This window comes from Colius striatus, chromosome 16 (genome assembly GCF_028858725.1).
Source record: "Colius striatus isolate bColStr4 chromosome 16, bColStr4.1.hap1, whole genome shotgun sequence".
Taxonomy (NCBI): Eukaryota; Metazoa; Chordata; class Aves; order Coliiformes; family Coliidae; genus Colius; species Colius striatus.
The window spans coordinates 11127108-11152191 of record NC_084774.1 but is presented as its reverse complement, the minus strand read 5'-3'; the positions used below and the strand labels follow the sequence as shown (position 1 = coordinate 11152191).

Here is a 25084-nt window from a genome sequence, read left to right as displayed (position 1 = left end):
ACTTTGCCTCACAAATGTAGCAGTGAAACAAGATGTGAGTGTAGCAAGACTGGATCCAGAGACATCCTCAGAGCCAGCCATGCTCACCCCAAAGCATTCCCCAGTCCCAAAAAGTGTGAGAAATTCTTACTGGAGATTTTATTTAAAACTTTGTCTTTGTGCCAGAGCAAGAAGCCTTATCACTGTTAATTCATGTCTTGTATATTGTCAGCATGTGGCTGACAGCCAGCAGCAGTCAGCTTATTTAGGGGTGAGTAATACTCCAGGATCTACAGGTGCCAGGTAAAGTGTTTGGGGATGGCAGGACAGAGTAATGCAGCAAAACACTGGTAGTATTTTTAGTATTTTTTGCTGCTGCACCTCTGAGAACATACTTTATATAAATGCAGGTGGGGGAAGACACCCCACTGGGACAGGTCCACTCCTGCCTGGCCCAGCTGTGCTCTCTCAGTCGCTGCATGGGTGAGTTGTTCCAGTGGTTGGGGTCTGGCATAGGGAGGATTTCCCCCAATGGCCTTGCACTTAATAAAACCCATATGTGTCCCCCTCTGATGAGCAAGTTCTGTGCCACGGATTTAATACACTAATGCCTGTACTTGCTTTGCATCACGAGGTGCATCAATGGTAGGAAAAGATAACTTTGAGGATCAACACTTCTGAGACTCATCTGTCTCCTTCACTCCCTACTGTTCCTTACTCAGCTCATCATATCCAAAAGGTTTTTGTTCACTCTGTGCTGGACCCTCCCGACATCCTGTATGATTTCTGAGGACAACGAGGTCTCTCTCAGCAATTAGATCAATGGATCGTTTTGTCATACAATTCTTACTTCATCCACATTGATCTGTTTCTAGCCACTCTGGATGGTGCTTGTTGTCTCTGTGGCCGATCTCCTGAAGCACCTCACTCTGTGGATGCTTGATGGTCCTTTTTAGTTTTTTCCTTTTAAAGTCGTGGTTGCTGGGTGCAATGAGATTTCCTTTGATTCCCAGCTTCCAGGTGTGAAAAGGGAGGGAGATATTTCAGTGGAAAACAGCTTAAAGTCTCTGATGACGGAAGGAGTCTGGGTGCAGATGAAGGAAAACACCTTGCAGACTCAGAAGTGAGGGTAAACAAAAGAACAGAACAGAACAGGTGTTGTCCAGGAGAAATGAGTCCAGTTAATTTTAAACTCCTGACTCATAGCTTTGATACTTACACCAACACTGACAAGCAGTCTCAAACGCTTTGTTGGGTCACTAATCACTCTGAAGAGGATTGTTAGGAAGCGAACTGTCATGGGTGAACAAGTGTAAGTCCAGGCTGAGAGACATAAAGGCACCTGCCAGGATAACTCTGTTCTGAGAGGACACGGAGGATGATGATGTGTTGAACTCACTGGAATGAAGCGATGCTGCATGCCGTAGCCTACAGCTGACAAGCCCAGCACCTCACAACTGTACAGTGTGATAAACAACTCACACGGATAGGAACTCAGCCCATTCGAATCCGCCCCAAGAAACTCAGGAGCGGCGCCTCGGAGCTCAGAGAACGACCCAACCTTCAAAGCTACTGAGTGACATTGGAACACCATAGCTTCCACCCTTCGAGTCAGGAGGTCAGCGTATCCTACAGAGGTTATGGCGAGCCAGGCTGCCGCTCCGCAGCCGGCTGACGATGAAATCCGCTGTCAAAGCCCAACAGGCCGCTGGGTGTCAGGAGCCGGAGCCGCGGTGTCCGCAGCAGGGGCCGCGCCGCTCCCGCCCGTGAGGCCGCGCAGCGAGGCGGGGCTCCCGCGACCGCCCTCATCTGCATATCCCCGCCCTCATCTGCATAGCCCCGCCCCCCTGCCGCGCCATTGGCCATAGGCTGCCCGGCCGTGGTGCGGCCCGCGGCTGAGGGCTCGGCGCCTCATTAACATTCTCCCCGCCTCCGAGAGGGTGGGTGGGAGAACTGATTCGTCACTTCGGCCACAGCGGGGCGAGGCCGCGCTCTGCGATTGGTTGGTCGGCCCGTCACTCCGCCGCTGCGAGGGCCGCACTTCCGCCTTGGTGTCAGCGGTACCGGGCCGGGGGGGTGCTGCGGTGGGGCCGTCGCGGGAGCGCGGTGTCAGGTAATGGCGGCAGCGCCTGCCCCGGGCCCGCCGCCGGACGCGCCGCCCCGCTCTGCCCTGCCCCGCTCTGCCCTCCCCGCCCCGCCGCTCGCCTCAGGGGGCTCGGCTGCCCCCACCTGCCGCAGCGGCGGCCGCGCTGAGGGAAGGGCGGGAGCGCCTCCCCCAGCCCCGCCCGGGCCTGGCGCGGCGCGGCCCAGACCAGCCGGGCGCGGGGGTCCCCTCCCCGGTGGGCCGCCACGGCGCCGCGGGTTGCTCTGTCAGTGTGGCCGAGGGCGGGCGGGAGCGGAGCGGGACGGGCGCTGGCGGGCGGTCACCGGGCCGGGGGAGCGCGGCCACCCCCGCGCTGCGCTCCGTTCTCCGGGGGACGCGGGGTCCTTGACCTGCTCGCGTGTTGTCTCAGGGCGCTGCGGGTCCTAGGCGCGCGCAGCTGAGTCAGGAGCGTGTTGGACTGAAATGGTGTTCCCTTTCCATGCCGCAGCGGAGGCGGCGGAGCTCGGGTGCCCCGAGCTGCGGAGCAGAACAGAACCACTGTCCCAGCCGCGGGGCTCTGGGGGCAGGGGACGTACTGAAGGACATCGCTGTGCAGAGCGCGGGCCGGTGCAGCTCTGGCCGTCCTAGCCTAGCGATTTTTCTGATTTCTACTTCGCGTTCCTGATTTCTTTTGGAACTGGGTGGTTTAGCAAAGGAGGCTGCGACACCCAGTTCCCAAGACGAATGAGTTGAGCTCAGCTTCAGCGCGATACCGAAGCCTCCTCAAGGGGCATTTTGGCCACAGCTGAAGCACAGAGCAGTGAGGATTTATTTGAGTTTGGGTCCGGATTGGTTTTTTTGTTTTTCTTCAGTTACCCACTCAATGTTTCTCTTACAGAGCTCCTGAAAGGGAGACAAGCAAGATGAGAAAAATAGCAGGAAAAAAGCCCTTTTTTTAAATGCCACCAGAACTTCTGCATGGTAACAAAGGTATAAATTATGTTGCCATTTACTGAGTTTGGAGATTAATCATGTTTGTCCTATCTGTATGTTTGGATTCAGGGCTCTTTTTGGAAGTGGTTTTTACCCTGCAGCATTTGCAGGCCAAGATTTCGGATGTGGGTTCAAAGTCGCCTTCTGGGGTTTTTTTATGTCTGCCATAGCCTTGTGTTTCCCCTCAGAAGTATCTGCCAAAGCATGCTGAAGGCAAATGGATATTGCTTTTGTTCACTGTGTGTTTTCTCAACTAAAATACGTAGCCTTCATTTAAGACTTTGAAAAGGAGGAGTAAAAAGGGGACACAGATCTGCAGTGTAGGTTGACAGTACTGTACCTCTCTTCTACATCTTTGTGTTCATTCCAACTTAACCTTCAGAAAGTTCAGTAACTCCACATTCACGTTGGCATTTGGGGACAAGCAAAAATATATGTCATCTTAACAGACTTTATACCAGTACACTCTGGGACTTCAAAAAGCTCAGGGCAATCTCTGGAAGTAGTGACTTGGGTAACTTCCAAACGTAAAGCACTGTGTCGTGGGATGGAAGTAGGAGAACTGGCTAAACTAGCGTGGAAGCAAGAAATTCCAAGCTGGGACTTTTTCCCCTTAAGTAACCCCCTGGGTTTTCAGTTACTGTCAACAGAGCTTTTCTTAAAATAGCTGTCAAGACATAGAAATGTTTGCCCATGGGACAAAGTTGAGGGCGATCTGGGATAAGACGGGGAGTGATTCTTAATGTTGCTCCCCTGAACCAACAGCACCTCTTAATGAACTTGTAAAAATCAGGGAGAGCTCAAAAGGAAACACTGAGACATGTGCTGTCCAGGAACAAATAAGCCTTTTCTTCTTTCCAAAACTCACTCTTCAGCTGTGCCAATATAATGTTGTAAACAGAGGACGGGAGTTCAGGGTAGAAAATGAGGATTAGACAAGAAACTCTGTGCCTGCAAGTAGCTGAGGACTACAGAAGTGAAAGGGTTGAGTTGATGCAATACTGAGAAACAGTCAAACAGTTTGTTTCACTGTTGATTTGTTTGCTGACATCCATGCAGATGCAGTTGATCTGGAAACCAAGCAGACTGGAGGGTAAACCTCACTCTTCGATGGTTTCTTTTAATCAATTTTAATACTATCACTGCTTTCTATGGTATGTACTTGCTTAATCACAGGTCTTATGATCAGAACTGGTATTTCTTTCGGTCTTTCTCCTTGTCAATTCTACTGTGTGAACTTCACACATGCTGACCAAGAACAAAGGTGGAAAGCCTCGCTGTTATGTTAGTCTTGGCTGGAAAACTTACTGATCAGGCTTTCTTGCTTTGATAAGGTTATATTTTTAAATCATTGTTTGTAGTGCCAGTCAGGTGATTGTTTTTTTCTGTTGTTGTTTGAAAGCAAGAATTGTGTGCAAGCACACTGAATTTTTAATCAGATGATTCATTAACTTTGGTCTGAAAGTAACTTGTCCTTGAAGAATTAAATGTTACATCATGCTGCTTGATCACTAGAACTTCTCTTTGCGGGTTGACATCTCTTCTAATCTTTCACTCAGCCTCAGTTTTGTCACCTGAGTCACCAAGATGTAACAAATGTCTGTATTTGACCCTAATATGATGTGTGAAAGTGATGGGTGTTTAGTCTGTTCTCTGGGAAACAATGAAAAATGTCATTCTCTTACATTTTGTGGAAGAACTGCCCAAAACCTGGTGTGCAAAGGCTACGTGTTAAACATGAAGTGCTTGATATCTTGTATGTTTTTGCAGAGTTTGAATATGTAACTTCTCACAGGGACACCTTCATCTGGCCTCAGGTTGTGCCAGGGGAGGTTCAGGCTGGTTCTGAGGAGGAATTTCTTTCCTGAAAGGGTTGTCAGGCATTGGAAGGGTCTACCCAAGGAGGTGCTGGAGTCACTGTCCCTACAGGGGTTTCAGAGCTGGGTGGATGTTGCACTGAGGGAAATGGTCTAGTGGTTGATAGGGCAGGGACAAAGGCTGGGCTCATTGGTCTTACAGGTCTCTTCCAGCTGAAATGATTCTATATGGGAAATTGATGTGTTTCCTCTTGCAAGACAAGTCCAGGTTATGTGTTGTATTAACTCTTTTATGGTTTTTATTGCTGAGTTTTTTTCTGGGGTAGACCACTGTAGAGCTTGGAATGAGAGAATACATTATCTCAGTCCTCAAATTCTTCTCAAATACAATGCAGAAGAATGTTTGATGGTGTAATTATTTACATTCTTAAAGGCTTGTAATAGCAAGTTGCATGAGAGCAGCAAGCAATTAGAATGTGTCAAATGTGGCTTGCCGTTGCTTTCAGTTATACTCTTCAAAAATTCAGTGTTGATTCAGTGCACAAAGACAATGCCTTAATTTTCAGGATCAATAAGTGACAAGAATAGACCAAGCTTACTTGAACTTGATTTTTAAATAAAATACAGTTACAACTGGCAATTTGCTGGTCTAGACAGATCCTTTAGATTACTTCAGTATGTCTTATTATGCACATAATTTAATGAGACAGACTTTTAGTGGATTACAGCAGCTCTCCATTCAGAAAGTGCAGGAGGCTGCATGGCTTTGGCTTGCTGGGGTTGGGGTAAATCTGGCAGGACGTGCACAAAAGGTGAATTGTGTCTGCAGCTGCATAAATACATCAGGACCTTTTAGTCTTGACCTGCTTGGTTTTATAGTCCAAAACTTCAACTATATATTGCACTGTTGAACACATCTTGGTGTTAGACTGAATTGAAACCTTGATCTGTGGCGTTCCTGTTGGAGTTCAATTCCTCTGCTGTACTGTTCAGAGTTTAGACTGTGGCTGGTGGGATGCTGTGAACTGCTGGAGTATCACAAAGAGGTTTCTATGCTTATGATACTTGTCCAGAAATGTGTTTTTATGAATGGATTACTTTGTTATATTTATACTCTTCTGAGTCAGTTTTATTTTAGAGATCCCAAAAGTATCTGCCAATAAATCTCTTTGGGTTTTGAGTGTAGTAATAGTTCAAAGTTAATGATAATATGGAAGTTTGAAGATAGCAAGAGTTGAGGGGTCTGGGGTTCACCTCTCTCACTTGAGACCTAACCAACTTTGGCCTCTGAGGTGGCAGAGCCCAGTGCAGACTCTGTTATCTCCAATGTGATTTGTGATGTGATTGCTATCATACTTGAGAGACTCCATGAAAATCATTTGTAAGATCCCTCATACAGAATAAATATAAAACTAAAGCTGCCTGGAGAAAGTGGGTCCACAGAGACAAAGCTTAAAACGTGTGTTGGAGCAGGAAGATCTATATACTTAAACCTGTAACTATTTTTACTGTTCTTGGGGCTCTCTGCAGCGATGTTACATGCTGGAGTTGTCTTTACATTCGTAAACTTCAGTGATCAGTCTGTAGGAATGGTAACATTATGATGGGAAATATTCAATATTAATTAATGTTACCTTCAAAGTAAGTTTTGGTTCAAAGAAGTTCATAAATTATTAATTATGTATCTACTGACAGTTGTGTCCAAAGCCACTGTACTTGAAGTTATTGATCCCTTCCTACCTTGTCTCTTACAAATGAGATAAACCAAATCCTCAGGAAACTACTAAGAAGTACCTATTTTGACAACACAGTATTGAATTACTGATTTGAGGTTTTTTTAACAGTGGGGCTAGAAGTGAGCTGGTTGATCAGTCATGATCAAACCTAACATTATGCATTATGGATAGAGAAAGCATCTAAACCAGAACTTTGTAATATTTTATAGCTGGGGGCAACAAAGTGGTTTCCAAGGGAAGGCTCCAAAGTCCAAAGAATGCTATACCAGATGCTTTCAGGTGGGGAAAATGTCTCAAATACTGCTGCAGTGTTGAAAAGGAGAACATGTACAGAATTGTGTGGGGATTTCAGTGAAGTATTTTGCATCAGAAAACATTAATCTGCTGGAATCACATTTCCTTGGTGTATTTGTTTGCTTGGTAGGTTCGGTGCAAGTTCTGGGAGCCCATATCCTTGGCCATAGAACAGCATTTTTGGCTGAAGTGAAACTAGGGTCAGCAATTGGCTCCGTAGGTAACTGAGCACTATACTGTGAGATATTTCCTGTCCATTTTCATCTCCACAATGTTATGTTCAGTGATACTTCTGGTAGCAGCACTGTAGCTTTGTGCTGTGGGCAATTCTTGATGTGTGGGACAACTATTGTGGTTTGGACTGATGCAGAAACAAATTTTGTAGCCTGAACTCAGTTGCAATCCAGACTTTGAGTGTTTCAGTTGGCTGTAGTTCTTGTGGAGTGTCACCAAAAATCTTTATTCCTGAGAGAACAGAACATGGTTCTCTCTGCCATAAATCTGTTTGGCTCATATGTTCAAAGCTAAATTTTCCCGATGTTCAGTTTGCTGCCACCATTGTTTGAAGTGCTTTCAAAAGAAGTGCAGCTAACTATCAGCTGAAGATGCTTTGCTGCTTTGGTTCTGTTATGGGCTGAGTCCAGGAGGCAGCTGAGCCCCACACAGCTCTCCCCCCGCCTCTGTGGGATGTAGGAGAGGATCAGAAGGGCAAAAGCCAGAGAACTTGAGGGTAGAGACAATGACACTTCTATAAGAAAAGACAAGGGGAAAAGCCAGACAGAAATAAAGAGAAAGAAGAGCTGTAAAAGCAATCACTTGCTATCAGCTGACCTGTGTCCAGCCAGGCCCCGAGCAGCAGCATGCCCTGCAAAACTCCCCATGGTTTATAATCACCTGGGTGTGTTAATAGCGCTGCTTTGGTCACAAATCCAAAGCGGCATGCAGGCTGCTAGAGGGGAAATGAACTCCATCTCACCAGTACAGGTACTCACCTATCCGCAGGGCATTTAATAACTCCCAGCTACATTAATGCCTATAATGAAAGAGTGACAGTGGGTCAGGGCTTCAGCTGATCACCTTGTTCAGCCTCTCTGCACTTCATTTACCAGACCTGAGAAGGAAGTTGCCCTTGTCTTGCTACAGCTGCAGAGTGAGTTTCATCTTGCCAAGACTTCTTGGTGGAAAATGCTGTTACAAAGTTTGGAGAAGGAGACAAATCTGATTTGGTAAAGAAAATCCTCTTCTGGATTCTGCCATCTGTGTGACTGTTTCCTGGCTGAAGAGATTTTTAAGTGCATAATAATTACAGCAGGTATCAAATTGCCAATTAAATTGACTTCTTGGCTAATTTTTGTAGATGTTTCAGATCCAGTGTTGTTGGTAACCTAATTTCATGAGTCAATTAAGATTCATCCTTGCTGAAGCTTTCATTCAGAGATGAAACACTGCAGTTTGATGTTTTCATGAGATTTCTGTGAAGCAAAACCACATGAATATTTATCTTGCAGTTCAAGCTATTGATTTCTGTCCCTTGCAGTACTACAGATACGTTCTATATCGGCTGGCAACTCGAAAGACCACGGGGTTGGTCCTTATTCCACCAGTCATGCTGTAGACTGTTGGGTGTTTTGTTCTTTTGTGCTTTCATTATGTTGAGTCCTAATATGAAAGGTGTGTATGTTTGATCTACCATCTCATTTGGAGACTTTTTCTGGGCAGGAAGTGCCTCCTGAACCCAGGATATGAAGCTAAGGAAAATGTTGCTCTTTATGAACAAATGCAGTTAGGTGGATTAGATGGGGCATGGAGTGAAGCTTCCTCTGTGTCAGCCTACTTCTAAATTCTGTTCATAATAATTTTTATTGAGTTGAACTTGTGCCCTTTTGGCCCATTAAAACCTGAAACTGAATGTCTTTTCAGAGTTTGTACGATATGGATTCTCTTCTCGTGGGAAGGATTCTCTTCCTTCCTGGGGTAATACTTGAGCAGTGTTTTTATCATGTGAGATTTAACAGGAGAGGTGGGAGGTTTTTTTGGTGAGGAAGGCCTCAAGTGACTTTCTTTTATTCTTTTTCTTTTTTCCCTTACTGGCAAGTATTCTCCTTTCAAGTTAGTAAATGTTATTTGTTTTAAACTTTGCTGTGGAAATGCACCTGCAGCAAAGCCTTGTTAGCCATGTGGAAAAGCTGGTGAATGTGCTAGCTCATGAATTCTTTGGTGGTACTCTGATTCTAGTGTACTGAACTTCTAACACCCTACTTGCTCATATTGGTGAACAACTGTGTTTATTTTCGTGTCAGCTTACTGTTTCTGTACTTGTTTTACTTAAATGCTCCTTGATCTCACAAGTAGATTCAATGTCTGCATAATGAATTTGACCTGATGCTTCATGTGTGTCTCCTAGAGCTAGAACATGTGCTTTAAGGCTGAAAACTCCAGGATTTGTAAAGGTGGCAGATCGGGGGCAAGGAAGCTTTCCAGAATTGCTGCCTGATGTGAAATTTCAGCTTCGGGTCTGGAGGAACAGGGCTGCAGCTGTAGTTAGCCAGCCAGACCTCAAAAGTGATCTTGCTGAGCTGCATTCCAGTCAGGTTAGTTGCTACAGCTGTGAAGGTTTACCTTGCTATAGAAATGCAAATGTTTCTTTAAGGAAGAGTAACTTTTGTTTAACCAGCTGGGTCTTTGTAGAGGATTAACAGAGAACAAGTTAGTATGGAGTAACTAGTTAAGTTGAATAAACTAAGTTATTGTAACTATGTGTTTAAACTCTTCCAGGTTGTTTTGAGCAGGTAAAATAGTGTTTGAGGTTCTTTAGTTGGTGGGTGAGTTCTGAAGATCCAGGATCTTACTGACACAGACCTAAGTTGGTGTTACAATTGTTTGCTATTGAGGAGTGGAATTAGAGAAGGAGCGAGCCTAGGGGGTGACCAGTTTGGAGGATTGCTAATCTTACCCAGAGAAATGGCACAGGAAACATAAACTTTTAGTACTCGATCAACCTGTAAGCAAATGAAGCTGTGGCCAGCCATTCGAGGGCATCTCCACAGCTTCATCTGGCATATAGGTTTGGAGAGTGCAGGTGCTGAAGAGAAGGAAGCCTTTGAGTGCTCAGCAGGCAGTAGGTCTCCACACCTTGGGTTGCAGAGAGCTCCTCTGAGGTGGAACCTCTCTTTAGGAGGAGTGTTTTTCTTCTCATACAGATGCTCACATGCACAATGCACCGAGTGTATCAGATACTTCACAGAGTGATTAGAAAAGTCTTGCACTGGTGTCCTGATTTTAAAAAAGAAATTAAAGGAGGAAATAGTTTCAGGTAGGAGAAAACTGTGCCAAGTCTGGCATTGATCTTCTTGATACTGTATCTCTGGAAGAGAGTTCCCTCTACCTTCTCCTGCTGGGGGCTGTGAGCTTGTAAGGGACCCTCTGATCTGCACAGGTTAAGCTTTTGGAAGCAAATCATGTTAGTGGAGGCCATATCACCCGGTACCTGTCACTGAGACAGGTTCAGTGCTTGACAGAATGCTCTGTTTGGCATTATTCATCACCAGCTGACTGACAGGTATGGTACAACTTTGTTCTTCCTTCGTCATGGGACCTTTGCTGTCACTGTTGTGTAGGTGGTAGGAATAGTTACGTTCTCTGCCTGAAGGCTCTAAAGATCACTGAGAGAAGCATGTTTTCTTCTGAGAGTGAGCCTCATGATCTGGCACGGGATGTGTTGTAACCATTAGTGTGCCCTGCATGCTTAGAAACCATCCTTTCTGTTACTTCTCCCTGACAGATGCACTTCTGGAAAGCACCCTGTCAGTCTTAGTGATCCCCTCCTCTCTGCAGAACCTGTTTCAATGTGTGCTGTGGACACAGTACATGTGTTTTCTTGTGTTTCTGCAGCATTTATTTTAACTACAAGTCCTTAAGAAAATGACAGTCCATGGTCATCAGTCACATGGGACCCTTTTCTGATAAGTTGTGAGAATTTAAAGGAGTTTTAATGCCTTTGACCACCAAGGCACAAAGCTTAGTTCAGAGAAACCAAAATGATTAGATCTTTCTTTGATTAGAAGATACTAGAAGCTCTTAAAAGCTTTTGACTTTGCATGCTATGCTTAGCTTAACTCTTGCTAGTCTGGTTTTGTATATTGTAGGCATTGGCATGTAAATAAGCAAAATGACTAGAAGAACTTGCTTCTGCGCCACTTGTTCCAGACTTGCTTCAATAAATTATATTGTATTTCATTGCTTTCTGGGAATTAATTTGGCTCTCATTTTAAATGGGATTTCAAAGAGTAAAATCATATTGTGAATATTTTGGACAATCTACAGAGAATTTGTCAGAGCAAAATATAAGATAATCCAGCTAATTTAAGATAATTAAATAAGATAATTCCAACCACTTTCAAAGCTCTACTGTTATGATGGGCTAGAACAGTTTTTTGGATGTGTTTATCTGTTGTCATTCAGTTTGAGCTTCAAAAATAACACCTCTCCTGTATGGAAATTAATCTAATACAAAGATTAAAAAGAAATGTGGCAGTTTTTGTTCATATAGACAAATCCCATAATAAATCAAACTAGTAAATACTAATCCATGGTCTTAAAATGTGAGGAGATAGATGAACTTTGTTGCTTGTCTTGTAAACCACAAAATCTGGGCTGTTTGTGGTCAGTGTATTGTTACCATTGAGTTACAAATTTCTAGTTCTCATAAGGTGCCTCTTCTTGCAGCTTTTTCCTATTCAACTAATTAATCCCCTATCTGTCTTTGGTCAAGGCTACAGTTCCCAGGCAGAAGCACCTTTCTGCATGCCTGTGCCTTGGCTACCCAGGCCCAGCCTTTTAGCACTGGCTCTTAATGTGAAGCACAGCAAGACAATTTCAACTTGGAAACCAACAAACCCTGATTGCTGAAAGAGTGTTCTCAGTAGGACTAAAAGATGTACACATGATACAATGTTTGTGCTTTAAGGAACATTTTCCAGGATGGCAGCTGGTCCTGAACTCCTGAAGGTCTGTCTGATGGAGTTTTGCACCCTTCCTTGAATGGCAAATGTGATAAAAGCTATTTACTGCAGTTTCTTGTGTGTAAGAGGATTCTTTTGGGTACATCACGGCCATGGAGGAGGAAATACAGATTACAAATGCTGAATATGGAGCAAACAGGATGTTTTTGTCTTCTGACATTTCAGCCTAGTAGAAAGTAATGTTTTGCTGTTGCTCTTAGTAAGAGAAAAGGACTTAATCCTAGCTTTTTTTGGCTCATGAAAGCTAAATGCTGTTATCATTTTGTGTTCAGCTACATGACACTTCATGTCAGTCTCTGCTAAATGAAGACCTGCATGTGAAAGAAGTGCTATGAGCACTAAGTTATTCCTACTGTACTCTGATGCAAATTGTATTACTTTACCCTTTGAAAAACGCTCCTACCACCTGAGGAGAATTTGTGACTTACTTGACGTGACCTTAGTGAATATTTTCTTCCTTAAGTGATAGTTACAAAACTTGTATCCCTTTCTAATAATAATGAGCTTAAAATGTTAAGTGAGATGTGTTATGTGAGGACACAGCAGAACTCTTGCTTTCTTCTTGACTCAAGTCATTGATTCTAGTTACTGCATTTGTACTTAATGTTTTAACAGGAAAACTTCATTGTCTTTGTAGCAAAACTGCATGCTGTGTGATGTAGTTCCACTTCACAAGTCCTTTTGTAATGCAATTATTGTTGTGCAGGAGGGTGGAGAGGAGAAAGTGGCATTCATCTGTGAGACTTTGTTTACACTTAAGGCCCTTAATGATAACTGTCAATTTTCTTAACTGATAATTTTATTTCTTAGTACCTTCCATACCAGACTGTTCCTCTTATAAAGCACCTCTGCAGCTTGCTAGGTGTTATGTTAAAGTGATTGTGCGTGGATAGAGACCCTGAGGAAGTGTGCTCTTTGCATTTGAACTGAATGGGGCTGGGTTTTGAACTAGCTCTTCCCTCCCCCTCCTTTGTTTGTTGCAGATAGATGTAAGGCTGCTTCAGAACAGAGTCCCACCACTTGAGCTGTATGTAACAACCTGTTAGTTCTACTGCAAGAGCTTAAATAAAAATTGAGATAAACAGAGAAGATGCAAGAAAACATGGAGAAAATGAGGGAATTGTAGTGCTGATCATGAGAGGGATGTATCTTGTTTCCTTCTGGAAAACTGCTGTTCCTTTCCCTTAGTGCACAGAGCCCTTGCACTGGGTATCTTCAGACATGTATTCATCTGAGTCAATGTTTTGAGCTGTTGCATCCTTGCCTAGGGGAGTGCAGCACACTGACAAAAGTAAGTCAGAAACTTCTTACTGCTGAGCAAGGAAGTTGAAGAAGGTTTAAAGGTCTTTGGCTAGAGAACAGCACAGGAAAAAGGGAAGGAAATGATCATCTCAGCTGAGAGCAATTGCAACAGCACTGTAGCGACAGTCAAGAGAAGCAGCTGTATGAAGTTTTGCTTCTGTGGAGGTGAGGACTCCTAAATAAGAAACTGCTAAAGATTACATGAAAGTTCAGATACTCACTGTGATGCAGAGATGGACATAAAATCCTGTAGTGGCAAGGAAATAGGGGGTTCCTGAGGGAAAGTGACACACTGAGATACCTGGCCTGGACTAACATAATGCTTCAAGGTGAATGCTACATTCATTAACTTAGATGAGTTACAAAATAGGCTATTCTAGCTCCTCCTTCTGGATGGAGAAATGGAAGCAGACATTCAAATAGCTTTTGTTCTGGACAGACTTGAAACACAGGTGGAATCAGGCAATTTCATTTCTTGAAAGAAGGGAAGAAGGAATTATCTTCAGACATGGCAAGCTTCTCTACTGTGTACAGAGTCTGCTTCTGGCTTTGTTTCTCTTAATTGGAATGGAATTGTACAAGTTATAATTACTCTGGAAAAAACTACTGTCACAAAAGCACTATCAAGGATCATAAAAAATTGAGGCTGACAGATTGAGGTTGTTTTGGAGGAGATATTGATAGCATTGCCATGCTTTCATTTATCACTGTGTACTTGGCTTGTCGTTGGTACCCGATGAACAGTTGTAAGAGTGGAAACTAAATTTTCTTATTGTTCTCCTTAGAATAAAACTGGGTGAAGTACAAATGTTTATGTCACACCATTGCCAACCATCTGGAAAAGATCTAATTTGGGCTATCCATAAAATAGAGCTGGAATGCCTCATAAATCTGTAAGTTATTTGCAGGGTGCTCAGTTTGATGGAGAAGTTTGTTGTTTCATTGCACTCTCCTTTTAGAGGGAAAAATCTCCAGTTGTCTCTTCAAAGGTTCATAGCAGTAGCCTGATAAAGCTTTTCTAATGATCACTAGATACTGATTCCATGATGCACAGTGAGGCCCAACATTTTTGTGCAACAGTGAGATTTTGAGACACAAGGTTCTCTTTCTTGTTTCAGCTCTCTTGGTTAAAGATGTGGTAGAACTAATCCTCTTGCTGAAGAGGACAATTTTTGTTTTGCCAGCTGTCTTCTTCCTTCATTTCTCTGCTCTTTGTAGCTATACTTGCCTGAAATTTAACTTGCAGTAAGAAAAATGTGTTACAGTAATGTCTGTGAGGTGTTTATATAGAGAGAGGTGTGTCACAGGACATCAGCTGTTCTTGTGATAGGCACTATTCAACTTTAGAATGACTTTGGTGTCAAAGGTGGCTGTTTACTTATGAATGCAAAAAACCATCTTTTACCATGGGAACAGGAAAACTAGAGCTTGACAAGTGTGCCTGTTTGTGCACATATGAATTATAATTCTGTTTCCCTGTCTTGTCAAATAGATCATCTGAAGCAGCTGGGTGTTTGCAAAAGAAGACTTCGACAGCACCCAGATAATTAATCTCTAAATCAAGCTCAACAATGCATTAGAGGAAGCTGGATTGGCTGTGCAGAGATTTCACACTGAAGAATGAATAGTGAAGAAGAGTTTTATGATGCCGTTACGGGTGAGTGATGGGCACAATGCCAAGGAAATTCCAACCTGCATTGTGTATGTGGTGAGGGGCTAGTAAGATATTGCTGTTAATAACTGAGAATGAACAACTGTTGGTTAAAGTTATGGTGCTGTTTTCTGAAAAGAAGAGAGGAAAAGAAGTATAATTCAGGTTTGGGCATGGAAATGAGGGGGTTTTATTAAAGCTTAATAAAGCTTTTTTGTTAAAGCATTATCATTTCAGTGATAAAAATGTCATTTTATCACTGAAACAGTCCTGTAACAGCCAAGTCTTCCTTTGATTTTCTGTAAACTACAGGTTTAATAGCAGCTTGAGAAGTAATGCTTTTAAGAGCATTTGAAAGGTGAAATACCTTCTGTGGGTTATTTTTGGTGTTATTTTATAAATGGCTTTATTTTCATGGAAAACTTACCTTGAAGAATTGAAGTAGAAAATGTCTTATTCTTTTAGTCAGAAACAAATTGCTGTAAAAGCGTGCTTTCCAGAGGGAGAGCCAAAAGTCTTTGCAATCCAGTCTTGTGTCTAGAAAAGCAGATGTGAATCACTTCACACTCCAGCAGTGTATCAGAGAGTACTTTGAATAAGTGAGAATGAATGGTTATTTATAAGGCCCTTACATGATTTTAGTGGTGAAAGAAAATGCTTGAAATATTTTAATACAAAAGTGAAATCCCTTCAAAGATCTCACCAGTTTTAAAGTTTTCCACTTAAATGTCTCCTCAGAAATCGTGTCATAGAGGTGAAATGAGAAATGCTGGCAATAGTGAGTGCAGAGTGCTTAATACAGGGTCACAGGAATGAAGAGAGAACAGTAGGAAGCATGACAGCTGAGGGAAAGTAGCATGTGGATAAGGTAGACTTGGAGATGCTTGGTTGGAAACTCATCTGAGGAGTAAACGGGGAGCAGACGAGTGAGGCAATGTGACTGACAGCAGGCCGTGTAGGACTTGTCACAGTTATGTCATGGAGAAGGGAGTTTGGATTGTATTCCTGCTGGCTAGGAGTGACAGGAGCCACTGCTCCAAATTCATCTGGAAAGTCAAATCGTTGCACCATTAAAATCTTGCAAACACAGTGGATTATTCCTGGATGTCCTCAGTAGTGTTTCATTTCCAAGAGCTCTCGACCACAGCCATAAATAAATGAGATTTTTTTTCCACTGAAAAGATGAACAGACATATGCCTTTAAGTAGAGCTCTGTGTTGTACAGCTTTGATGTTGTTGCATTCATTTGTCTCTTGATGCAGAAATACACAGCTCTCAGTGTTTGAATCATCTGTGTTTGAACACTGTTTTTTTCCCTCCTCTTTCCTTCTCTTTTTTCCCCATTTCTTCAACCTCAAAAGATTGATTCTCTCTCCAAGTGCTCAAGGTGGTAATGACTCTGAGCTCTTGTGCATGAGAAGTTACAATACCTTGCAGCCTCAGCTGTCTATGCTGAGATGTGGGATGTTGTGCATCGATTATGTTGAGTGCTCCTTGTCCCTCCTAATCTTATTCTTCCCCAGGGAGGAATGTGATGGCAGGAGAGAAGCTGCCAAGCAAAGGCAGATCTGATGTTTTCATAGGCTCTCAGCACAGCCTTCTTCTGATGGAAGGTGTTTGGTCTGCAGCAGCCACTCCAGGAACTAAATAAGATTCAACTTTTTCCCCATACGTGTGTTGCCCTGGAGTGTACCCCACAGATACTTCATTTAAGAGGAGTGTAAAGTCTGGAATAGTTTGTTTCATATTCTTCCTCCCTTGGGACTGTCCTTAAAGACAGATACTCAATCTCTTTCTTCAGCTAGATACTTTAGAAAATGCTGACAGTTTGATGGATTACCTGCACAAACCTAGTGAAGTCTAGACCTAGTGCTCTGTAGCTGTATCTTGTCCAAGTCATGCATAAATATGATGTGAAGAACAAACTGCAAATAGATCTTTCTGCATTTATGTTCCCCAGCTGCCAATGCCTGTAGCAACTCTTTGCTCCTACTGTCCTGGTTCCTGTATATCCATCACAACACATACTCTCCTCTTCCTTCCCCAAAGTCCCAGGCCTTGGTTTCTCCAGAGAGTGCTGTAATGTGTTCCTGATTTCAGTAATTGGATGCTGTGGTTTGTATCCTGTAAGCAGCAAAGCAGGCTTGGTGAAGCACTTGAATCACATGGGAAGTTACACTTTAGAACTGAGCAGCAGTCTATCTTAAGGAAACCCCTGTTTCTCACTGAGGTGGATTTATTTTCTTTGGCTAAGAAGTTTCCTGCTTCTGACACTGTCCCCATCACATCCCAAAGACATGCTCATGTGATGGAATTGCACTCTGTGTAATTGGGAATCATCCTTCTGGCAGATGGTTTCACCCTGACTGGATGATGACTACAGCTGTAAATGTGCAGGCTGGACTGTGTTACGTAGCTGATGAATGCAGTTAGTGACCAGTAAAGAGTTTCCATGGAGAGAAGTTTCTTTATGTTCAGAGGTTATTAGCACTGCTGATTAATTGGACACTTGACATCCTTACTTCATGAGTAAATACTCCCCTCGGGAATCTCTTGGGAATGTTACTTGTGGTCTCAGTTAATTCTTGATGGCACAGCATCTGCTTTTTCTCAAATGCAGGAGGCAGTCTTCTCTGCCAGTGGATCAGGTGAAGTGCTCAATCCTTTGAGTTTCAGATTCTTTGAAATTTTGTGTGAGGTGGGGAACATGTAGCTGTGAGTTGCCTCTCACCTGTATCCCCTTGGATTTGTTAATAACACTGCAGACTTGTTAAACACCGTGTGTCATCAGTTTCTGCCCTGTAAGAACCACATCCTTCCTGAGCTCTGGCAGATACCAATTTGCCAAAGTGTTTTGTGAAAGGAGTGCCATAGAAGAGGAAAATGGCTAGTTTCCAGGGTAGTTTATTTTTGACAAATATGAATAGTTTCATATTGCCTTTTGAAATATTAACCTGCAGTTCCACACAAATCTGTTCTGTGCCCATGAGGTTCATCTAGCCAGGTGTGTCTGTAAGGATTTCACCCTTCTGTTTCCTATTGCTTGGCTGTTGTTCCCTGTAAACTGTTGCCTTCACCTGGGGAGGATGAAGGGAGGTCTGCTGCCAAAGTTCCATATTTTTTATAATGTCTGGATTAAACTGAATCAGTGGAATGTGCCAGAGCTGGCATTCAGATACCATGGATGGTGTGAAAGGCCAGGCTGCCTCCTGCCCGAGCAGCGTGGTACAGCTGCTGTGCTGAAGGTGTACTTGAACAGTAGAGAATGGACTTCTGGCATGGAAAAAACTGCCTCTTGCTTCCCTTGCTATCTACACTTCCAGCATGTTTATCCCTCTTCCTGTGCCCTTTTTGTGTCTGAAGGTTGTAGTTCTATGCTATTTTCATTCCCTTTCTGCCCTGAGTGACAAGGCTTAATTAGTATTTAAGGAAGTTGCTGACTGTAGGAAAGGGATGGTCTTGTGTCTTGGCACATGACTCAGAGCAGTGTGCCTCTCTGCTCCCTTGTAGGTGGATGCATGGCTTAGTCTGAGCAGACTTCTTTCATTTGCAGGATGTGGAAGAAGAAGGCTAAGAAAACTAGAGTTACTGGCAAGTCACTTTTCTTTAAGCTCTTGAAATAGATTAACACTGGCACCCAACTTAAGTGTTTAACTTTGAAAATGTAGGACTTAAGAAGCTTCTGTTTCACTCTTAGCACGTGTAAGGTAGGACTTTTGATGAAGCTGGCTTTTGACATGTTATTTCTGTGTGTGCTCCCCCATCTCTCTTTTACATCCTCATTTCTATCCTCACTTCCAGTGGCTTTTTGCTATAAAAATTGACCTGTAAATAAAACTTACTCAGTTTTGCACACTGAAGGCTTTTGATAGCAGTGGGAGAAAAGCTCTTTTTGTGACTTAGAAAAACTACAGCGAATCATTTCAGCCAACTTTTTATTCCAGATCAGTACTTCCTCTGCAAAGAACATTCTTTGGATAGTTCTTCACAGACCTGTAATACTTAGAAGTCCTTGAGGAACAGCTTTTAAAACTTTCTCAACAGGCTTGTAATAGGCAAGCCAATTGATACTTAAGGTTGAAAGTATAGTTGAAAGCCTAGTGATTATCTAACTGTGTACCTTAGTGGGTTGGTTGGTTTTTGGTTTGTTTTTTTTAGAGTAATTAGGTGGAGGTGCACTCTAATGAAGCAGACTTTGCACTTCTGATGTATCTTACTTCTCTGGAGTGGGCATTTAGTATTTGTTGTTTGTCTGTAAGGTGCTTGTTTGAGTTGGCATTTATTTACTTACCAATGACATATTGTCTGTAAAGAATATCTATACACATGCTTTAATGTAAATTCCTGTTGTGCTGTACAGGAACAGGGCAAACCAATTCTGAATCAGAAACAGAAAGACCAGTGTAGATAAAAACAGTGGACATTTGATGATTTGCAAGGTTTCAGGTACACTGTAGAGAGTGTAATTCCAGTAACATTTTTCATAGCTATTTTTCTATAAGCCAGTTGACTATTCCTGTCATTAAGCTTCACTATTACATTTAGATGTGTTTGTCTCATTGAAGCACCCCTTAAATGTGATGCTATTCCTTATGGTGTGTTATGAGAGCTGGGTGAGGGCACATGTATGAGAAAGCTCATCTGTTTTATTTCCAACTTTATCAGTCAAAGCAATAAAAGATGTTTGATAGTTCCCTCCAGTGCTGGCCTTTTCCATCTGCTTGTACTCAAACAGCTTAAAAAAAAAGAGCTATTTTTACATGATAAACATTTTGTTGTTGACTGAAAATAGGCGTGTGTTGTTTGTTTGGTTTGGTTTGTTGTTTGCTTTTTAGTTTTCAGACGAGTGTTTCAGGGTAGCCTTCATTTTAAGGACCTGAATATACATGTATGACTATCATACTTTCCAATTAAGTACTAAGTGCTGGGGTGTGGTTATTGCTGTATAATTACATGTTTGTGACATCAGAATATAGGAGACAGTTTACTACATGGCAACACCTGCAGTTTAACAAATAAACTCATGTTGGTGGTACTTCCTTGTGCAGTTTTGAATGTAATTGTTGTGGTCTTGATCCCTGAAAAAAGATGCAGCTTTTTATTCCCCGGAGACATTCAAAACCCAGCTGGATGAGTTCCTGTGTGACCTACTCTATGTGGTCCTGCTCTGGCAAGAGAGCTGGACTAGGTCATCTTTTGAGGTCCCTTCCAACCCTTGTGATTCTATGCTTGCCTTGCCTGAGTTGCTATAATACAGTAAAAAGACCTTATTGGAGATGTTAACAAAAACCCAAAAGTTGAAGTTGTACTTGTGATAGACACTCTCTATTTTTAAGAAGTTAATAACAGAGGATCACAACATTTTACCTCTATTTAGAATTGAAATAGTCTTTGTCAAAACTGATTTATTTACTCCATTAGAGTGTTTACATGCTTTGTAATGTTTTGTAATCTTTATGTACCCACAGCTGGCTTTTAGGATAGGCTGTAGCTCAGTGGTGGTAACTGCCAGCACATAGTGGTTGCCCAGGTTGTAATAGCTGGAATGAAAGGAATACCAAAATGCTGTTAGTGTGCTGCTTAAAACTGTGGCAAGAATTATATGCCAGCAAAGTCACATGTTTTCATGTTGCTTTTGGATTCTGGCTCTTACACTGGAAGCTTGAAACTAAAGTGTTCTTGTGGTTCTCGATGAGGAATTGACCCTGGTGGCACTCAGAAAGGACTCAATGCTCTTTGAATTATTTTCAACAAAAATGTTCCTTTATTACACTGGTGAATGTGCAGCAGTGATGGCCAGCAGAGCTTTCGGTTGTGATTCTGACAGCTGTGAAGGAGGACTGTGTTCATGCATTATTTTGGGGTGCTCTGTATTGATGCTGCAACTGAGCTTCATCGGTGAACAATTGCTTCGTGTCTGCACTCGGTCTGTGTAGCAGCATTGACAAGAGACCTGTTGCTGTTGATAGTGACCAACTGTGTGTGTATATGCATAAAATTTTCTTGTTTAAAGACATATGCAAAAAAATCTTTGTCATGATTCTAAGGGTGTAAGTAGTGTGGCTCAAAGACCCCTTAAATAATTAGGCTTAAATCTTGGGTTGTTGACCTAACCCAACTTGTACTTAGGGCTGCTTGATTACAAAAGCTTGTGCTCCTCTACATTCTTTTTGGTTTAACTTTTCTTCTTGTGGTTAAAGCTGTTCAAAGCATGTTGTTATTGGGGCTGCTAGCATTTGGTTAGGATGTTCTCTCCAGTAGCTGTCTACCCATGGGGACAGAATTGGGCCATAGGAAATGGAGCTGCCTGCTCTAGGTCATGCTTTGGGTCGCTTGTGGAGCTCAGGTAAAGATTCCACCTGATGTCCGGAGGTTCTTGCTGCAACCATTATTTGCACTGGTGAATGGCAAAAAGAAGTTAGATATCCTACATTTCTGTTGCTCTAGTGCCCTGGATGTCTGCTGTTGGGGTGTGAAATGGCCCTTTTACCTATTCTTTGTATTTTCTCCTTGTCTGTTAGTAGTGTAAATAGGCAAAATTTTAAGGGCTTTGAGGAAAACTAAATCACTGGACAAAAATTACCATAATCACACTGCAGCTCTGAAGAAGAGACAATACAGCTAATCTGATTAGGAGCTACTGAAGGACTTGTAAGATTCTAAATTGGTTTTATACTCAGCAGTGTGAAAAATTAGTTGAAAGTGCCTCATTCTAATGCACTGCTTGGCTCTAACCACTCTTGGAGATTAGGTCACTTAATAAAGGGTTTTTACTTTAATATCCTTTAAAATAACCTGGTGTAAGTACACTTATGCTGTGAGAGTTACAAAATGTGAGTGGCACTCTGTGACATAATAAGGTTCTTAAGAAAACCATTGCCTTGTGGTTTTTCTGCAGGCTTCGATTCCGACAATTCTTCGGGAGACTTCTCAGAAGCAAATCATAAAGTTGCAGAAATGCTCGATCTAGACCCACACCAAAGCAGCAGGACAGGAAAGCAGAATGGAGAGACAGAGATTCAAGAAAATGGAATTAAGAGACACAGGTAAACAGTGCCATACAATGAGAAGTGAGCAAGTACTGACTCATATACGTTTTGGGGCATTACAGTTCTGTTTGGAAGAGTTTAATTCTCTGGAACTGGACTCGTCTGCTTCCTGTGTCAACTCTAGGTCAAAGCTTTGCTTCCTTTTTGCTTCCTTCAGCACCTATAAAGGAAAATGTCTCGTTGATTAAGAGACTGATAATGACAGTTGTTTCTTTTCCAATTACAGGACATCATTACCTGCCCCAATGTTTTCTAGAAGTGATTTTAGTGTGTGGAGCATATTAAAAAAGTGCATTGGACTGGTAAGTTAGCTGGGGTGCAACATGCTGATGATAGGTCTCCTAACTTCAACTGGTTGATTTTCTTCCTTAAACCTTGAGACACACAAAAATACCTGGAGCACTTTGCTTGTATTTTTTTTCTGTAGGGAGCATCCTGTTAAACAGCAGCTCTCCAAATCGTAACCTCCTTTTGCTAACAGTACTATTTCCTTCTGTTAGAGCATGTGGATTGGCATTTCTCATGTCCTGTAGGAGCTAAACTAACTAAAGCCATTAAAAATAGAGTTAAATAGAGTTTGATTAACACAGTGCTCTTTTCTCTGCTTGTTTTTATTCTTTACTTAGCAAAATGCAATTTAAGTCTTTCTTTTGGTGTGACTTGTGGGGTTTTTCCCTCTCCATAGTTTAAGCAGTTTGTGCCCCCCTCAAATTTCATACATCTGATGGAAGGAACAGAGAAGTTTTGGATCTGTTAGTTTCTTAGAGAGCCCAGTGTAGATTTGGAGTATTCATGGTGTTATGTGATTGGGGCACAAGGTTATTCTTGGGCTCAGAGACACAGACCGTTGTGCTGCTCTCTGTTGGTAAAGGACCCTGATGCTTGCATTGGCCATCATTTTCTCTTAATCCTTTAGGAATCCTGTTTTCTCTTAAACTTTTAGGAATTCAGTTACATGTTTGATTACTTCATTCTTGCTAGGATTGAAAACAATGTTTTACACTGGAGGGCCTTGCTTCCACAGCTGCTTTTTAGAAGCATTAAGCAATTACACTCACGTCTAGTCCAGATTCGCCAGTACAGTCCTTTGTCAATGCAACAGACAAGTCAGTGAGCCCTTCTGCTGGCTTAACTTGTGTCATTGAGGAAACAGAGCTGTACTGTCAAAACTCCTTTTGTTTGGATGAGTGACCTGTCCTAGAATGCTTTGCTTGGACCAAATCAATTTAAATCAGTGAGGGGTAACTTTTTTGTTTCCCTGCTGCCTGTGACAGTGTGAGGAAAATGTTGCATTAACTTCATCTGGTGCCATTATCTTTTCCACTAAGTTTTAAGTACTTAAACAATGCTTTAGTGCTCAGTCATGAGTGCAACTTTTTCATTAAGGAGCCAAATTTACTTGGATATAGTAAAAGACCCAGGGAATTGGAAATCTCTGTGTGAACTTCACATCTGTCTGGTATCCACATGCAAAATGAGAAACATTCTGATGCAAATAACAGGTTGCTTAAATAAAACCACTCAAATTCGCTGGAGCAATTCAAATCCTATTCTTTATGTAACTGTTCCTTTCAGAAAATAATCTGTGGTTACTGCAGAGAAATAGTTAGATTTTATGCAAATAGGCATGTAAGTGTTTCAAAGGAATGCGTGGTACTTAAATATCAGTAATGAGCCCGTTGGCACATTATTGCTCCTATCTATGGAAATTTTAACCTTTTCTGTTTTATGTAGACCACAGAATAGAAGGGAACATTTTTTCTTGAATTGTCTAGTTTATCTGGATCAATTTTTGAAGTTGTTTATTCTTTCAGATTGGTACTAGGACTCTGCAGTGCTGCTACTCCCTTTCTGTTGTAGCACTGAAAGGTCTGCTATAGGCTTCCAAATGTCTTTTGAAGAATGCTGTAAATAAACTAACAACTTCTTTTTCCAAATCCTTGTTACTGTCAGTTGTTAATTGAGTCTGTGAAATTAACTTATCCCTTTCTTACCTAGGAGTTGTCAAAGATTACAATGCCTATTGTCTTCAACGAGCCATTGAGTTTCCTTCAACGGATAACAGAATATATGGAACACATATACCTCATTAATAAGGCTTGTAGCCATGCAGACCCCCTGGAAAGAATGCAGGCAAGTAACACCTACCACCTTCTGCTTGGTTCAGTTTTTCTCTCAGAGAGCCTTCAATTTGAAAACAATTTCTCACCTGAGTGTATTTCTTTGTCTGAGGTTATAAGAATGCTCATATCTATCTGTTTAGGCAGGTTTCTGGTTTCACAGTGGCTGTATTGGGTATTTGTGACACTTTCACACTTGATGCTGTGTGTAGATTTGGATCCAAAAGCCTAGTGCAGGAGAGAGCCACAACTGATGGTGCCCAAGGACCTCAACCTCTTTTATGACTGCTTTGACTGTGACTTTTTTTGGTAGTTTTATGTTGTTGTGAAGATTAAATGTTGGCTTTAAGTCACCCTAAATTGATTTGATTTTTAAGTTACTGGATGAAAAGTTGTTGTGACAGTGGCTTTCCAAACTGGTTGTTGTTGGGTTGTAGGTTGTAGTACCTGGCTGGTCTCGCAACAAGGAACTGAATGTGGTGAATCCAGGCCTGTGTACATGAGATTACACTGGTATTGCTCATAGCTCTGTTTTTACTTAAGTGAAACTGGGTTGTATATCTCATCCTGTGTTTGTGGAGCACATACCTCTGCTTATCAGCCTGCAAGAGCTTCTAAGTGTCATTTGTACCTACTGGTGTGACTCAAGAAATCTCATCTGTTTTTGGAAGTAATGCTTGTGTGACATTAGGAAAAGCAAAGCTCTGTTCCCAGTGAGCTGAGTGTGGGGGGAAATCAAAACAGAGAAAAAGTAGATCTAAAAACCCACATTGTCCCCTCAGAGGTACTTGGAGAAGCATGGGGCAGAGTGTGACCTCGCAGAATTTACCACAGAAAAGAATTCCTTTTGGAAATTAGATTCTTGTTAACTACTTCTGTTTTCCCACTTCTGTATCACTTATCCTATGCCTTAAAAATGTATTTGCCTTAAGCAATATGTTGTACTTTCTTTCTGGAAGAATAATGAAATACTGTAAATGGGCAACAAATATCATCATATTAAGCATAGACTTTTAATGCATTGTTCTCATAACAATGT

General features: G+C 42.2%; 1 protein-coding gene across 5 annotated transcripts in view; it reads left to right on the top strand.

Moving 5' to 3' along the window:
- The first annotated feature begins 1992 nt into the window (after positions 1-1992).
- OSBPL2 (oxysterol binding protein like 2) overlaps positions 1993-25084 on the top strand; it is a 36507-nt gene continuing 13415 nt past the window's right edge. Inside the window, exons 1-7 of one of the 5 annotated variants that reach the window (XM_062009162.1) lie at positions 2013-2092; positions 2961-3052; positions 14011-14118; positions 14718-14882; positions 21775-21922; positions 22152-22227; positions 23924-24058. In XM_062009162.1, coding sequence (XP_061865146.1) covers positions 14846-14882; positions 21775-21922; positions 22152-22227; positions 23924-24058 — 396 coding nt within the window. In that variant the 5' untranslated portion in view covers positions 2013-2092; positions 2961-3052; positions 14011-14118; positions 14718-14845. Of the gene's footprint in view, positions 2093-2332; positions 2349-2863; positions 2883-2960; positions 3053-14010; positions 14119-14717; positions 14883-21774; positions 21923-22151; positions 22228-23923; positions 24059-25084 lie in introns of those variants that run through there. The other 4 variants (XM_062009160.1, XM_062009164.1, XM_062009163.1 and 1 more) reach the window with 4 other exon arrangements.